The sequence below is a fragment of the Myodes glareolus genome, chromosome 16 (genome assembly GCF_982192425.1).
Source record: "Myodes glareolus chromosome 16, mMyoGla1.1, whole genome shotgun sequence".
NCBI classification, from domain to species: Eukaryota; Metazoa; Chordata; class Mammalia; order Rodentia; family Cricetidae; genus Myodes; species Myodes glareolus.
In genome coordinates this window covers 3,948,588-3,964,821 of record NC_142041.1, presented here as the reverse complement: position 1 = coordinate 3,964,821, position 16,234 = coordinate 3,948,588, and the positions used below count along the sequence as shown (strand labels likewise).

At 39.9% G+C, this 16,234-nt stretch overlaps 1 protein-coding gene across 1 annotated transcript in view; it reads right to left on the bottom strand.

Moving 5' to 3' along the window:
• The window catches only part of Lrrc69 (leucine rich repeat containing 69), a 72,762-nt gene that overhangs the window by 24,846 nt on the left and 31,682 nt on the right, over nucleotides 1–16,234 (bottom strand). Inside the window, exon 6 of the mRNA XM_048420518.3 lies at nucleotides 1,428–1,529. Coding sequence (XP_048276475.3) covers nucleotides 1,428–1,529 — 102 coding nt within the window. The remainder of the gene's footprint in view (nucleotides 1–1,427; nucleotides 1,530–16,234) is intronic.

Genomic DNA, 16,234 nt, shown 5'->3' with positions numbered 1-16,234 from the left:
CTCCACAATCAAGAATCTCATGTGCTCGAGCCCAAGACAATCTGCTTACCTTTCTGCACTCCAGCTGTTACCAACCCTGTATGGTGGGGTCTGGAGGTCAACTGGAGAAGTTGGCATCAACACCCAAGCCCCAGCATAAACTCTGCGACTGTGAACAAGTTAGCCCTTTTGGGTCGTAGTTTCTCTATCTATGAAAGGCGGTACAATAGAGACACCTACCTCTTGATGGTAATCAAACAGCTACTGTGTTCAGAAGCACAGTACCTGTCCATAGAAACCTTAAAATAAGTAGTAGCTAGAATTATTACTCTGGTATGCTTGATGCAGGGGAAAAAATAACAAGTTATTGGGGCTTAAATGAGATACGACAGTTTTAAATGATTGATCAATTTAAGTTTTCCATACATGAGCAGAAAATAATGCCGCTTATGGAACAATCTCCAGTAGAAAATTTGAAAAGAGTTGACCTCCAAAGAAAGCAGTTCTTATCCCCTACAGTTCTATTCACTGAGATACCATGGGCATGAAAGCAATTTACTGTGACTATGATTGGTTTAGCCCCATTTGTAAAGAAAATAGTGGGTGAGGATTAATGATCTAAACATCTAACAATGAGAAAACAGTTAAAATGTTATGATGTAACAAAATAGCATATATTCATCTAAAAAGACACCTTAATGTGTTTAATCTGATTAAAAAGACATTCACAATAATTGGAGTAACAATCCGAATCTCTAAGTAGCATATAACGTATTAATTCATCTTAAATTTAAAATATATTCTAAATGTACAAGAGAGTCAGAGTGGAGAATAGTGATGCCTCACTAATTAGATTTCTGCATTTTTTTCACCGTCATTGGCCTTTTCCTATTCATGAATCTATATTGCTTTCATGATAAGAAAACAATTTTAAAAACATTATAACTAAATCTATCTATGTTCTTATATGTTCAGCCTTAGATCCAAATGAGTCTGGTAAATCAAAATAGAGAATCATATTCAACTCTGGGGAAACCTGTGGGTTTTATTTTGCCTGGCAGTAAAGGCGTCCTTCAGTATGTTTCCCTAGTACTTCTTTTGATATCATTAACTAGTTTCACCAAACTCTGAGAGTTCCTTGCATCATATCCATGCACAAGTAAAAACAAAACAGAAGGAAAAAAGAGCCCACTAGCAGCAAAAAGATGCTTAGAAGGCTAAAGTAAAGTAAATTCCTCTTTTCTTTTCATACAATGAAAAACATTCATTTCTCTGTGTCAAGTCAGTCTGAAAATCAGACAGATTGCAATGAATCCTATGAGCAAGTCAAAAATGGCATGAAGAATCCACATTCTTAATGGACCAGTGTTACATATTTGCTGAATTGTCAAGAATGCTTTACGTCTTAAACCATGGGTTTAGTGCGAAGGTTCATGCTTATGAGTCACCCGTAGAGTCCAGATGTCTTTAGGCTGTGTGGCAGTGATTGGCCGCTTCAGGAAGAGTGGGTTTCCCTCACAGTAGAACTCCCTCAGCTTTAGATTCTGAAACTGGGAAAAGAAAAGATCTTTACTGCAAACAAATCAACAGACTTTACTTCTAAAGGCTGATTACAGTTTAGGATGTACATACCACACTAGTATTTTAAGAATAGTAGATATTCTACTTGTTAGGAGCATTACAAGTTTTACTGGTGGCATGAATAGCCATGATCTAAGAAGACACTGCTCATATCTCCCATACTGAATAGCTAAGGAAGCCTGTTTAGGGTCATAGAAAGAGTCAACAGAAGAAGAAGGTTTACTAAAGTCAAATTCTGGAAACATTTCTAAATCTGTGTTAGAAAAACCAAGCATGACGAAAACAATTCTAAAACATGACATACTGAAAATATCAATGATTGTCTGAAAATCAATTCATGCTTAACAAAGATGAGAGAAGCAAAGAAACCTCAAAATCTCATTTTAAACTATTGTGAACACGAAAAATGAAACTAAACGGCTGTGGCTGTGCCTCAGTAGTACAGGATTGCCTAGTGCGGGCAATCCTGAGACTAACCAAAATAAAATAAACAGCGTGGATCAGGGGGAAAATGGACAGTTCACAGGGATATTTAACCTGTGATGAAAATCCAAATCCTACTATAATCTGCCAGCTAAACAGCAAATAAGGAATACCACTGTCTTCATATTCTGCTTCGTGTGCCTCTGCGGAACCTATAAAACTTGTGATACAGCTGAAATCATGAGAGGGGTTACTTCTCTGAGACTAAATTCTTAGTGGAAAAAAAGCAGGAAAACAAAAGCATCCTTCAGGGGTCTGTTAGGAAATACAAAGTCAACAAAGAGAGAGGAGGGAAGAGGGGGCAGAGCTGAGTGAGAACTGGGAGAACTAAGGGGAGAGAGGAGGGAGGAGGGGGCAATGCTGAGTCAGAGTAGGGGTAACTAAGGGGAGAGAGCAATGATAATGGTGCCTGCTGGTTCGAAAGCATAAATACTCCTGCCACGACTGATTCAATTCAGTCAAATAAAACAATGATTGACTTAAGACATATTTGGGGGCATTATGTTATTAGATTTACAAATTTACAGTAAAGCTTATATAACATATATACAATTTTTAAATGAAGAACTCAAGGCTACTTTTTGTTGACTTCCCTGACCTCAGACACTCCCCACCTCAGCCTTGAAGGATGTTTCCTCTTGGGTAGATTATTAGAATAGCAATCTGGAATTAGTACAAGTTTTTGAAACTAAACAAGTTTTTAAAATTAAAATATAATTACAATACAACCCTGGTTGGTATGTTAATGATTCCCTTTTATTCTAAATATATCCAAAAGTCCTAACATGTAATTTTTGGCTCTCTTCAGCCTTCTTCCCCCAAGGTAACCTGGTGAGCACTCCTCACACTGAGGCTTTTAGACATTTCCCACCAGCTCTGTCTTATTTGCTATGACTCTCCAGTCGCATGTTCTAACTTGAATGTGGACCACCTGTCTAAAACATATCTGTGTGTCCCCAGCCTTCACTCCATGCCCTTGCCTTGTGCATAAGTCAGTCCTATAAAGAGCAGGGACAGCCACTATAGAAAACTCTCCCAAGCTTTGTTGCCTTTAAGAATGATGTCTTAAATAACAGCCTACTGCAGGCTCTAAAGTCAGTGTCAAATACACGGTAATTATTGATTAGGTGGTAACTGATTACTGATACTCAGTAAACAACTGATATGTAAACGAATAGCAAAGAAAGACAGCTTTATCCAGGCTTCAGGATCTGCAGTCCTTCCCCAGAGTTGGTAAACGGACACAAGGACTCCCACAAAGCGCCGTGCTGCAGCAGCACTGCCTCTGTCCCCAAGTCCTGCTGTCACTTCGGACTGGCCTGACGTCACTGGGAGCTCAGCAAAGAGAGAGTGCAGCAATCTTAATTACTATGTGCTCTTCAGACCATCTCAAAGCTCCTGGGGCTACCTTGTATAAGAACTAGGACTTCTAAATAGACTCAGGTTAGAGAAGGACAAAATTATAAATACAGGAACTATGACATCCAAAAATTAGACCCAAGGAACAAGTCTTTCTTAAAGAATGAGTAAGATTTAGCAGCTAATGGGAAATTAAACACAGAATGATACACCTGATATATATAATCAAAACTGAGGGGTGATATAGCTGATGGCATCATTTATGCATAAGGAATCACCAAGAGTCTCTACTGAAAACCCCTCTCTCATAACTTCCATAAGTAGTAGAAGGGGAAAAAGGCAGAGAGTAATATGAAGTCTTAATTTTTCATATCTGTCAAAGATATGCCACAAGGGAGGATCCTGAGAGGGAACAAAGGGAGGAGGCTAAGAGCCAAGCCTGGCAGAAAGGAAGTATCTGCATCTGCACACAGAGGGCAGGGAGGAGACTTTCTTCAGGCCAACAGAGATGTTGTTCAAAGTGCCTAAGCCCAGTTTCTCCCTGGGCTTCAATATTCTGAACCTTGAAGAGTACACAGTAATTTAATACAGTTTATCAATTTTGTCTCTGAGTCCATGTGAAATCTCAGGCACCCCCATGGTGTTTTCAGCAATCTCTCTCAATATCACTGAAGCAATAATTGCTATTGAAGGCCTTGCTTGCATCACTGCCCAGGCCCCATCACGGACCCTACTGCAGACCCCACTTTTGCCCTTGAACTACCTGAGAACTAATAGCTCTGCTTCCTCTCTCAACTATCAATGTGCTCACAAAGGCATTCAGACCACCCCTCCTTCCTCAGAACTGTCTGGCAGCGAACCATGTCACTAGAAATCACTTATGGCTTTCTGGTTGTCATTGTGTGTACCCTCAGCCCTCGTGTTCTGGGCTTTGCTTTTACTCCTTCTGTATCCCCCTCTCCCTCCACTGTGCTAAGATTGGTTTTTTCCTAAGTGTTTCCCCCTTTTTGTGACACTTTGGCCCCAAAGTTATCCACTCCTTCAAGATAAGAATATATGGAAAGAGGTCTTAGTGCTTGGAAAGAGGAAGTCTCTTTTTGTCCTCAAGTGGGGAAACCAAGCAAGTTCAAACTAATCTGGCAAAGAACAAGAGCATCTTCTCCTATGGACCTTAACCAAGGAAAATGACTCAAGAGATAGAGCAGCTGAAAGAGTTTGCATCATAAGATCTGAAAGTGTGCGTTCTCTTTCCTGTCAAAATGCAATGAATAAAGTTTAGAGCATCCACTGCCATACTGAAAAAAAGATTAGGGAAACAGCTTTGAAAAAATTAAGTGTCAGGGAAAAGCCTGAAAGTTCTTCCTGTGAGAGAACAGCTCTTCTGGGAGGTCACCCAAAAGCAACACAGGGAATGAGAACAGATGTTTATGAGTAAGATGTACATCTCGGATTGAAAAGAGCATCTTCCACATGAACAATAGTATGGCCGCTTACATTGTGTATCCAAATCGTCTTCTCCTTTCACTTCATCTGCCTCAAAAACCTAAGCCTGGATCATCCAGGCTGCAGCCTCCCCTGTCCCTGCACACAACTGAGCAGGAGTTTTTTGCAGAGCTATACCTCAGAGCGCGCAGATTGTCCAAAAATTCATCACCACCATCTTCCAGGTGCCCTTAGTGGTCTCTGGAAAGCTTGCGGGAGCCAACACTGACTTTCATTACTCAGGGTTCTTTTCCCAACTATGACCTAGTTCTCCCCAGAATCACACCCTCTTTCTACTTGATCTTCACCCAGAGTAATTTCATCCACACCTAGGACTGTCCTGTAGATATAACTATGGCTCTGCATCTTACAACCAACCGTGCACTCAAACATCCCACTAGGTTGAAGCACGATTAATAAAAACTCAGAGACAGAAATTGGGGCTCAACCTGAACACCAGAAAAGCAAAGCAGCCAGCTGCTGACTCTTACCTCTACCTCAATCCAAAAATGATGATCCTGCCTCCAGGAAACCTCAGAATGAAACCAAGACTGAGAGCTGACTCCTCCCGTTCTATAATCCTCTCCAGGGCTGGGATTAAGAGTGGGCACCACTATCGCCTGGTTTCTAAGGCAAAGTAGTGTGGCTCCTGGGATTAAAGGTGTGTGTCATTACTCCTGTGAGGCTGGCCAGTGTGGCTGTTTTACTTTTCTGATCCTCAGGCAAGCTTCATTTATTAAAACACAAATGAAAGGTCACTGCATTAGTACGCATCAACTCATCCGTCCAGAGAGAAAACAGGGCCTTTTTAGTGTCGATCTTAGGAGACTTTCTGTCTCAACTCATAGGAATCTCACACCGTGAGTTATATCACTGTGGTAGTTTAAGTGAGATGCCCTATAAGTCTCTGGCATCTCAATATTTGATAACCAGTTGGTAAAGAGATGTGGCCTTGCTGGAGGAACTATGTCGCTGGGGGTGGACTTTAAGGTTGCAAAAAACATTTCAAGTAGGCTCTGTTTATGGACTGAGATGTGAGCTGCCGGCTGCTGTTCCGGTGCCCTGACTGCAGGTCTGCCTGCCAACTGCCATGCTCTCCTATCGTGATGGTGATGGACTCTTACCACTCCCAAACTGGAACACCTAGATAAACTCTTTCTTCTATAAGTTGCTTTGATCATGGCATTTTGTCACAGCAATAGAAAAGTAAATAATACAATCACCATTTCCAACTTCGCCTATTACACAGGTACGGAGTGTGGCAGGTCTCTCTAGCCCTGCTGGACCACATTACAACAAGCTATCATTGTTTTCTGGATTCTGTGGAGTCTTCAAAAAATCCACCCCATATGCCTCCTGACTGCATCTAGTGTATCTGCCATACAGAAGAGGAAAGAAATTTTATGAAGTATAAATCTATTACATCTCCTCTTGTTTGAAACCCTTTGAGAGTCCTGTTGTCCTTGAAGTAAAAATAAAAATATCCAGGATACCCTGAAGACTTTGCCACAGCTTCATCCCATCTGGGCATAACAGGACATGGAATTTCATTTAGTGCCAGAGGATACCTGGCCCTCCCACCCAAGGGCCTTGCTAGTGTTTCCTCTCCTTAGAACATAGCTTTCCTTTCCACCAATCTTCAAATCTCAGTTTGTGTCACCGCTTCTAGGAAGCCTTACTCAACCTGTCTAGACTGCGACTGACAGATCTGTGTCATCGACTGTGGATACACTGGCTTCAGTACATGAACTCACGGCATTGGTTGTTTAGTATCTGTTCCATTGCCACACTATAGCTCACAGGGAGCAGAGACTCTGGCAGGCTTCTTTACCACTTTTCTTCTTGGCTTGACATACAATGTAAGATGTGTGAAATAAAGAAGGTAGACTTGGGAGTCGGTTGTCTTGTTTGACTTCCAGTTCCATACTTAGTACCTAGGAGGCCTTGTGCTGTTTCTCAATGGATAAATAAAACAGCAATGATAGTAGGCTACCTGTATGGTAAGTGTGGTTGCTAGATAATATAATCTATGCAAAGTGCTTACAACATTTTTGCGATAGAATGGTATAGGAGGTCCTTGTGTCTATGTGTTGCTTTCATTAATGAATAAAGAAACTTCCTTGGCCTGTTGATAGGACAGAACTTAGGCAGGTGGGGAAGACAGAACTGAATTCTGGGAGGAGAAAAACAGAGTCAGAGAGACACCATGAAGCCACCGGAGACAGACTGGAAATTTTACTCAGGAAGTTACTGCCATGTGGCGATACACAGATTAATACAAATGGGTTAAATTAATATAAGAGTTAGCTAATAAGAACCTAGAGCTAATGGGCCAAGCAGTGATTTAATTAATACAGTTTCTGTGTGGTTATTTCAGGGCTAAGCTAGCTGGGCAGCTGGGATGAACAAGCGGGCCCTCCTCCTACCATAGAATAAATAAGCATAGAAGGCAGTGAGCAAACATTGTAACTATTAAAAATTTCAGCATGTATTATGCTAAAAGGCAATAGATAGTTATAGTAAATATCAATACTCTTTAGAACTCATTCAAAATTCAAGCCAATCAGTTTAATAATGTTCACAAAACATCACAAGAATGTCATGCTATAATATTCAATAAGGGGAACAGTATGCAAAATTATTTTTAAAGGGTCTATTTCAAAGATATCTCATAATAAATATGCTAAAATATTAATTATGACAGTGTGGCTTTGTAGTTGTTTGGTGTTTGTATTAACTGGGGACTGAACTCGGGGCCACACACATGATAAGCAAGCACCTTAACTCTGAGAAATGTTCTCAGCCCCATCGTTCCTGACATAATGTTACATTTTCCTACGTTTTCCAAATTTTTCAATGTATAATTTTTATAATCAAAAGAAAGACTCACTTCTTCACTTTCATGTTGGAAAGTAGACCAAAAATTGACCTGTTGGTATGAGAAAATAAATAAATAAAACTTTCCCTGTAGCCAGGTGATGGTAGTGCACACCTTTAATCCCAGCACTCGGGGGCAGAGGCAGGCAGATCTCTGTGAGATTAAGGCCAGCCTGGTCTACAAGAGCTAGTTCTAGAACAGGCTCCAAAGCTACAGGGAAACCCTGTCTCAAAAAACAAAAAAAGCAAACAAACAAAAAAAAAAGACTTCCCCTGTAAACTTCAAGTTTCATGTTTTGTTTTGTTTGATTTTGGTTTTGGCTTTTGGGGCTGGGGGCTGTTTGTTTGCCTTGTGCTTTATGAAAAGCCATCAATATTCTTTACCTCTAAGTTAAAACTCGAGATTAAAGCAAGACTTTCATTCAAAGCCTCCACAAACTCTCATTAAAGTCTATATTCAGCCTCTCACAGGCTATTTGCGTATTTTAATTTCCCTTCGTGACTACCCCAGCTAATTTTACATGAGGCTCCACTCACTGGCTTGGTGAAATGTCTCTCTGAATTTATTTTAGAAAGGGAACTTCAGTAGTATGAGAGGGAGAGAGATACCATTTCAATGCTGTCTTCTTTGGTATTAAATATTCATATTCTACTTTTTAAAAGCTTCTTCTGTACATAACTTGATCAGTAATTACTTTTTAGTGATATACTTTATCTCCACAAACTATTTTTTCTGTATAGTTCATGTTAAAAACCTAGCAGTTGTTTTTCTCTGGCTGTTTAATCATAAATTTCTTAACTCATTCTATTCCACACTTGAGCCACTATTTAAAAAGGCATCATAATAATCATATTCCCATATTATGCTACCAAGATTTTGAAAATGCTTCCTTTTCCCACTTCCTAATGAGTTCATTGCATTCATAATATGGCAGCCAATTGGTTTCAAGGATGATCCTCGAAATATTTTTCTTTCTTTCCTTTTCTTGTCCTCCTGCTTTTTACGCAAAGATCTTTAAAAATATCATTTAATTTTTCTCTTTTCCTTTTCTTCCCTTCATCATTTTTCCAATCTCATCCTCCAATCTCAAACTCTCTGGTCTCGCCGATTACTACAAACATCAGCACTAAACATCTGCAGGCTGTGGATGCTCCCACCTTATACTAAACTCCTGCTTCTAAACTTCACTCATCCCCCACCTCTTACTGTTATCCTTTGCCTTACTTCCCACACCTTTTTTGAAGTTGCTCTGTCAGTCTATAAAGCTCACAAAGCTTGAAAGAACACACTCTGTGCTGTCAGTGCACGGTGGAGAATGTATTCAGTATCTCAAATCTTTTCTGTTCCTGCTTTGAGAGATTCTAATCTAAGAGGTTCTAATTGTCCTCTCTTGACAATGTACTGGGCACCATAACTTGCTTCTAATGAATACAATATAGCACCAACAATGTATACAACTTCAGAGATTAAACCATTGCAATTCCTCCTAGTCTTCTCGTTCTTAGATCACCTACTCTGAAGGAAGCCAACTGCCGTGAATCGAGGCCATTTAGGCAGTACACATAGTAACAAACCTAGGTTTTGTGCCAAAAGCCTTTTGAAGGCGCCATCTTGGAAACAGATCCTCCAGCCCCAGGCAAGCCTCGAGACAGCTGCAGTCCCAGATGACTTGATTCCAGCTCATGAGCAACAGAACACACAGCTGACTCCTTTCAACTGTGCAAGCAGCAGACCTCGTGTGAAATCATCCACATGTGCTGATTTAAGCAACTGCATCTTCTGGGGGCGTCGTCATAATGATGCATGAATAATCAAAACTCAGAGGGAGGAACTGGGGTTCAACCTGGAGATCTGGGCAAAGGAGGGGCCGTGCTTCAGCTTGCAGACAGAAATAACATAGGACCCTCGTCCTGAGCTCTTTTCAACCCATCTCACTCTTCCATCCACCGTATTCCATCACTGTGTTGTTCTATCACAGAACTACCATGAATTCAGGGAACAATAAAGGGGGATGAGAAGCAGAAAAATCTTTCATGCTAGAAGATGGCAAAGCCTACAATGTTTGCAAACAAGTGGGAATTCAAAGAGAAAGCAACAGAGAATTTTAACCTGTGACTTGTCTGCTAGAAACTACACACCATTTCATTCTCACTTTAATTTCTCCTCATTCCTTTATTCTCTGATTTTGTGAAGAAAACTTAAATAGTACAGTCGGATTCTTGATAACTTATGTATTGGACCAAGCAATGTTCTGTAAACATGACTAATATGTCTCCACATGATTCTAATAGCCTTGGCATCAAGAGCTATGCTTGCTTATTAAATTAAGATGGATTTAAAAAGGTAAGTTTAAATAACTTCGGTAATTGTCTGGAGACGACTTTTACTAACTGTATCTCGATAAGGATAGTTGGTTCCTGCCATACTTGTGTCAAATAACATTAAAAAGTCAATAAAGTATCTGAGATCATCTCTAAGAAGCAAGCACAATGGAAGAGAAAAATAATGGGGGGTCAGACTTTAATATACCAACTTTGATGCAAATAATTTAATAGAATACCAAAATAGTTTTCTCAAAACTTGCTAATGCCGACCTATTTAATAACTCTTGAATGAGCTGGTGTTCATATAGTACATAAATATGCATATCGTATAAACCCATCTTCAAATGGTACATATACATGTAGTACTCATATATTATATACACATGATACACATACTAGTCATGCACAACTGTCATCTATGGCATTAGAAAGTTCAATCTTGAGTAAAGAATATTATATGTGTAAAAAAAGTATTTCAGACCTGATGACGCCTCTCCCCAGACCTGGCGATCATTTAATAAAATGACCTTGTAGTTAACCACAAATAAACACACATAAATACGTTAAGAGAACAATATAAATTGAAAATATACTTAACATTATTTAGTATGATGGCTAATTTTCTAGGATGATTTGATTGAGCTGTGAGGTACTTAAGTGTTTGTCTAAGCATTATTTCAGGATGGGGACAACATTTGCATATTAAATTACGAGGGCTGTGAAGGTGTTTCTTGGTAGACCTGGCCCTTGAGCTGGAGAACTAGGTGGAGCAGACTGCGCCAACCAAAGCCAGGGTAGATGTGCATCATGTAATCCCCTGGAGGCAAAATAGAGCAAAACAGGTAAGAAGAAAAGACCTATTCTGCCTGTTTGATCTTGTACATTGGTCTTTTTATACACCTGGCTCAAACTCCAGCAAAATGACTGCACTATTTCTTAGGTCTTGTGGGCCCAACTGAAACAATGGTTTTCCTGGGCCTCTCCAGCTTCTGGGTGGCAAGGAAAGGGACTTCTCAACTTCTACTATCAAATGAGCCTTCTAATAAATCTGAATAGACAGATAGATAGCAAACAGATAGATATACAGACATCTATAAACTTTATCTCTGGAGAATGTTTATCAAATTAAGAATTACAAGGAGAAGTCGGGCAGTGGTGATGCACCTCTTTAGTCCCAGCACTCAGGAGGCAGAGGCAGGTGGATTTCTGTGAGTTCGAGGCCAGCTTGGTCTGGAAAAAGTCAAAAAGAGAAAATAAGAATCACATGGAGAAAAATGGTGTCTGAAACCAGAAGCAAAATATATGAGACAAACTAGGAAATTCACCTGTCTCTCAACACTGGACAAAAGTAAGCATTGATAGAGCATTGCTAAAATTGTAAATGATATTTTTAAATGCTATTTGTAAATGATAAATCCTTGTGTACATTCTTTAGGTTGTTCAATTTCCTATAAATTAGAGAAGAGGTTAGAGGTGGGGCTTTTTGCCTTCTTAATTAGCAACTACTAAACACTCTCTTGCTGCTCAAGCTACCTTGAGAAAGATACTGTCAGTCTAAGAGTCAGCTGGATTGCTATGATGCCAGTAGCCGTTACCTTAAGGAAGATACCACCAGTCTAAGAGTCAGCTGGATTGCTACGATGCCAGTAGCAACCATCTCAAACACTTCATAGCCGCCTAGAGACACCTACACAACGAATGCAGTTGCGTGCCTTGACTCCTGAAAGCATAGCCTCTGGGACGGTTTGTGCAAGGTGCTTTGTTAGCACAAGTCTTGGTTAATGAGTTCCATCTTAACCAGAAGGCTGGCCCTTCACCTGGTCAGGAGACTACAGTGACGACTGATGCTAAGAAACAAGACCATGATTGGTCCAAAACATGTATTAATGACCATGATTGCAGCTAAAAGAGCAAAGCTATGACAAAGCGAAATAAGTGGCTGTAATTGGTCTAAAATGAACACCTGCCTGGTCCAAACACCAGGTCTAGATAAAGTAAGTTCTGCTCTTAGTTGCCTGGGAGACTGTCCCGTGCTGCTTCCCTTCTCGTGTTGCAGCATCCAGCTTCAAGGGTTTTCCTGGCTCACTTTCACAATCCAGGTCTGAGCTGGTAATAGGAAGGGAGAAGCAACAGAGACAGTAAATAATGGTAGCAAAAATAACTACCCAGTGGCAGGCTGGTGATCTTTACCCTCAATACCCGCTATACACACACACAAAACAAAAACAAACAAACAAATAAACAAAAAACATTGGCCTTGTGAGTGCTTGACTGCTGAAAATGCTGTGGACAAGCTTGGCATAAACAGTGGAATCCAGTTTAGGATATCTAGCACTGGGCTTCCCAATGGCCTGGCAGTCCTGCTCACATTTGCTTTCTGAGTCCCAGCTGTTGATCTAAGGCACTGCTGCTTAATAGTTGGCAAACCTGTCCAGCAGCCAGGACTTTGGCCTCAGGGATTCCAGGCAAGCCCAGCACAGAGGTTCTCAGCAGTCTGCCAGAGTCAAAGCTCCTAAGCTACATCAGATATCCCAACTAATACTGCAACTCCTGAGCATATCCAAAACAGCCAGTCCCCAGCAGCTGTCACTAAACTGTGAAAGTTGAAGAAGAAGCTGGGCAGCTGAGAGTAGCCAGAGCGGGAAGGAGAAAGAAAAGGAGAGGAGAGGAGAGAAGAGGAGGGGAGGGCAGGGGAGGGGAAGGGAGGGGAGGGGAGGGGAGAGGAAGGAAGAGGGGAGGGGAAGGGAGGAGAGGAGAGGAGAGGAGAGGAGAGGAGAGGAGAGGAGAGGAGAGGAGAGGAGAGGAGAGGAGAGGAGAGGAGAGACAAGAAGAGAAGAGAAGAGAAACGTTCACAGAGAACTGACAAAGGCTAAAGGGAGCCAGAGAAGAGAATCTACAGGTCCTGGTTGGAAGAAGAATCCCAAAAGAACAAGTCTCCACGGCCAGTAGGCTCAGTCCTCCAGACAGGAGCTGTAACATGAGTTACAGCCAGAGACTAAGGGTCTCAATACAGGATGTCTTCATGGGAGCTGTAAAGGAGGGTACCCCTTGCTGATACTCCCATTTGTCTGCTATCCAGACAATCCACTGCTGTCAATCACCCAACAGGAAAGTGTCATTAAAGTGCCCATCTGTGGTTTGTTTGTTTGTTTGTTTTGACTTTTAAATATCTTGGAGAGTAAAACGCATATTCTGAGTGTGACTTAATAGCACTGGAGGCCTTCGAGCAGAGACGTGTGGCATGTGATCTGATATGCTCGAAAGGAGCACTATAGATGTTCTTTGGAGATAAACACTATTCACAAGTCCGTGTATTTCTGTCTCATCCAGCACAACATGTTTTTGAGGAATCTGCTTTGAGCTTTCATGTATAACTATGTAATATTTTGTGAATCTCCTTAGGGCACAATTATCTTATTGTATTTTTTTTTCTTCTATCATTGTAAAAAGTCAAGGGAGCTGTGCCATCTACATGCAGATGCCTTTAATCCAGCAGTCCGAAAAAAGAAGAAAGAGTTAAAGGTCAAACTCAGCTCTACAATTAATTCAAGACTAGCATGGGATACATGAGACCTTTCCAAATAAAAATAAATAAATTAATTACACCCTTAGCCAATTATATCATTAAACGTATACTAAACTCACCAAGCTTTTCTCACTCTCCTGAAGCCAAATTTCTCTCACCTCCTCCTAACTTCTAAGTGCAGATGCTCACCTAGGTATGCACAGGGTTACACCATGTGACTGATGTGGGAAGTCCTTCTGTATATGTGTTACTTTTATTGGTTAATGAATAGAGAAGCAATTGCATTAGTATTCTCTAATATAAATGTACTCAATTCACCTATAAAAAAAAACACAGGCTAACAGTTTGGAATCAAAACAAAAACAGAAACCATACTTCTGCTTCATAAAAGAAACACACTTCAACCTAAAAGACAGACATTACCTCAGAGTAAAAGATTGGGGAAAAAAAATCTGATCAAATGGACCTAAGAAACAGGCTGGTGTAGCTATCCTAATATCTAACAAAGTAGACTTCAAAGTAAAATCAATCAAAAGAAATAAAGAAGGATATTTCATATTTGTAATAGGAAAAATTCATCAAAAGGAAATCTCAATGCTGAACATCTATGTCCCAAATACAAGGGAACTCACATTTGTAAAAGAAACATTACTAAAGCTTAAATCACACATTAAGTCCCGCATGCTAATACTAAGAAACGTCAACACCCCACTCACACCACTGAACAGGTCTGCCAGACAGAAACTTAACAGAGAAATAAGGGAACAAATAGATGTTATGACCCACAGGGACTTAACAGACATCTATAGAACATTCCACCAAAACACAAAATATACTTTTTTCTCAGCACCTCATAGACCCATCTAAACAACTGACCACATAATCAGTAACAAGGCAAACCTCAACAAATACAAAAATTGAAATAACCCCATGTGGTTTTTTTGAGTCACCATAGCTTGAAGTTAGAATTCAACAGCAACAATAATTTCAGAAATCTTACAAACACATGGAAATTGAACAATACTCAACTGAATTGCCAATGAGTCAAAGAAGAAATAAAGAAAGAAATGAAAGGCTTCCTAAAATTCTATGAAAATGACTGAGCAACATACCGAAACATATGGAACACAAAGTAAGTAGTGTTAGGAGGAAAGTTCATAGCATTAAATGTCTACATAAAGAAGCTGAAAAAATCCCACACTAGCAAATTAACAGAACACCTTAAAAAGGTAGAACAAAAAGATGCAATCTCACCCAGAAGGAGTAGACAGCGGGAAAAGAATCAAATTGAGGTCTGAAATCAATAAAACAGAAACAAAGAAAACAATACAAAGAATCAATGAGGCAGAGAGCTAGAACTTTGAGAAAATCAACAAGATTGACAAACCTTTATCCAAACTAACTAAATGGCAGAGAGAGTGTACCCAAATTAACAAAATAAGAAAGGAAAAGAAAGATGTAACAACACACTGAGGAAATTCAGACAACCATCAGGTCATACTTCAAAAATGTGTACTCTATAAAATTGGAAAATTTAAAGAAAATGGTCAATTTTCTGGATAAGCTTCACATACTAAAATTAAAACAAAACCAGATAAACAAATTAAATAAATCAATAACCCATAAGAAAATAGAAACAGTCATCAAAAGTCACCCAACCAAAAAAAAAAAAAAAAAGCCCAGGACCAGATGGTTTCGGCACAAAATTCTACTAGAGTTTCAAAGGATAGCTAACACCGACACTCCTCAAATTGCTCCACACAACAGAAGCAGAAGGAACACCGCCAAGCTCTTTTTATGACACTACAGTTACCCTGACACCCAAACCACACAAAGACACAACTAAGAAAGAGAATTGCAGATCAGTTTCACTCATGAAAATCGATACAAAAAATACTCAATAAAATACTGGCAAACTGAATTCAAGAACCCATCAAAAACATCGTCCAACATGATCAAGCAGGCCTTATCCCAGAGATGCAGAGATGATTCAACATATGAAAATCTATCAATGTAATCCACCATAGAAACATACTGAAAGAAAAAAAATCACATGATCATCTCATTAGATGCTGAAAAAGCATTCGACAAAATCCATCACCTCTTCATGATAAAGGTCTTGGAAAGATCAGGGATACAAGGAAAATACCTAAACATGATAAAGGCAATATAGAGTAAACCAATAGCCAACATCAAACTAAATGGAGAGAAACTCAGAGCGATTCCATTATAATCAGGAAGAAGACAAAGCTGTCCACTCTCTCCATATCTAGTCAATATAGTTCTTGGGGTCCTAGCTAGAGCAATAAGACACCAAAGGGAGATCAAGAAGATATAAATGGGAAAGGAAGAAGTCAAACCTTTGCTGTTTGCTGATGATATGATAATATACATAAGTGATACCAAAAGCTCTACCAGGGACCTCCTACAACTGATAAACACCTTCAGTAATGTGGCAGGATACAAGATTAACTCAAAAAAATCAGTAGCCTCTTTTATACAGATGACAAATGGGCTGAGAAAAGAATCGGAGAAACATCACCCTTTATAATAGCCCAAAACAACATAAAGTATCTTGGAGAACTCTAATCAAACAAGTGAAAGACCTGTACAATGAGAACT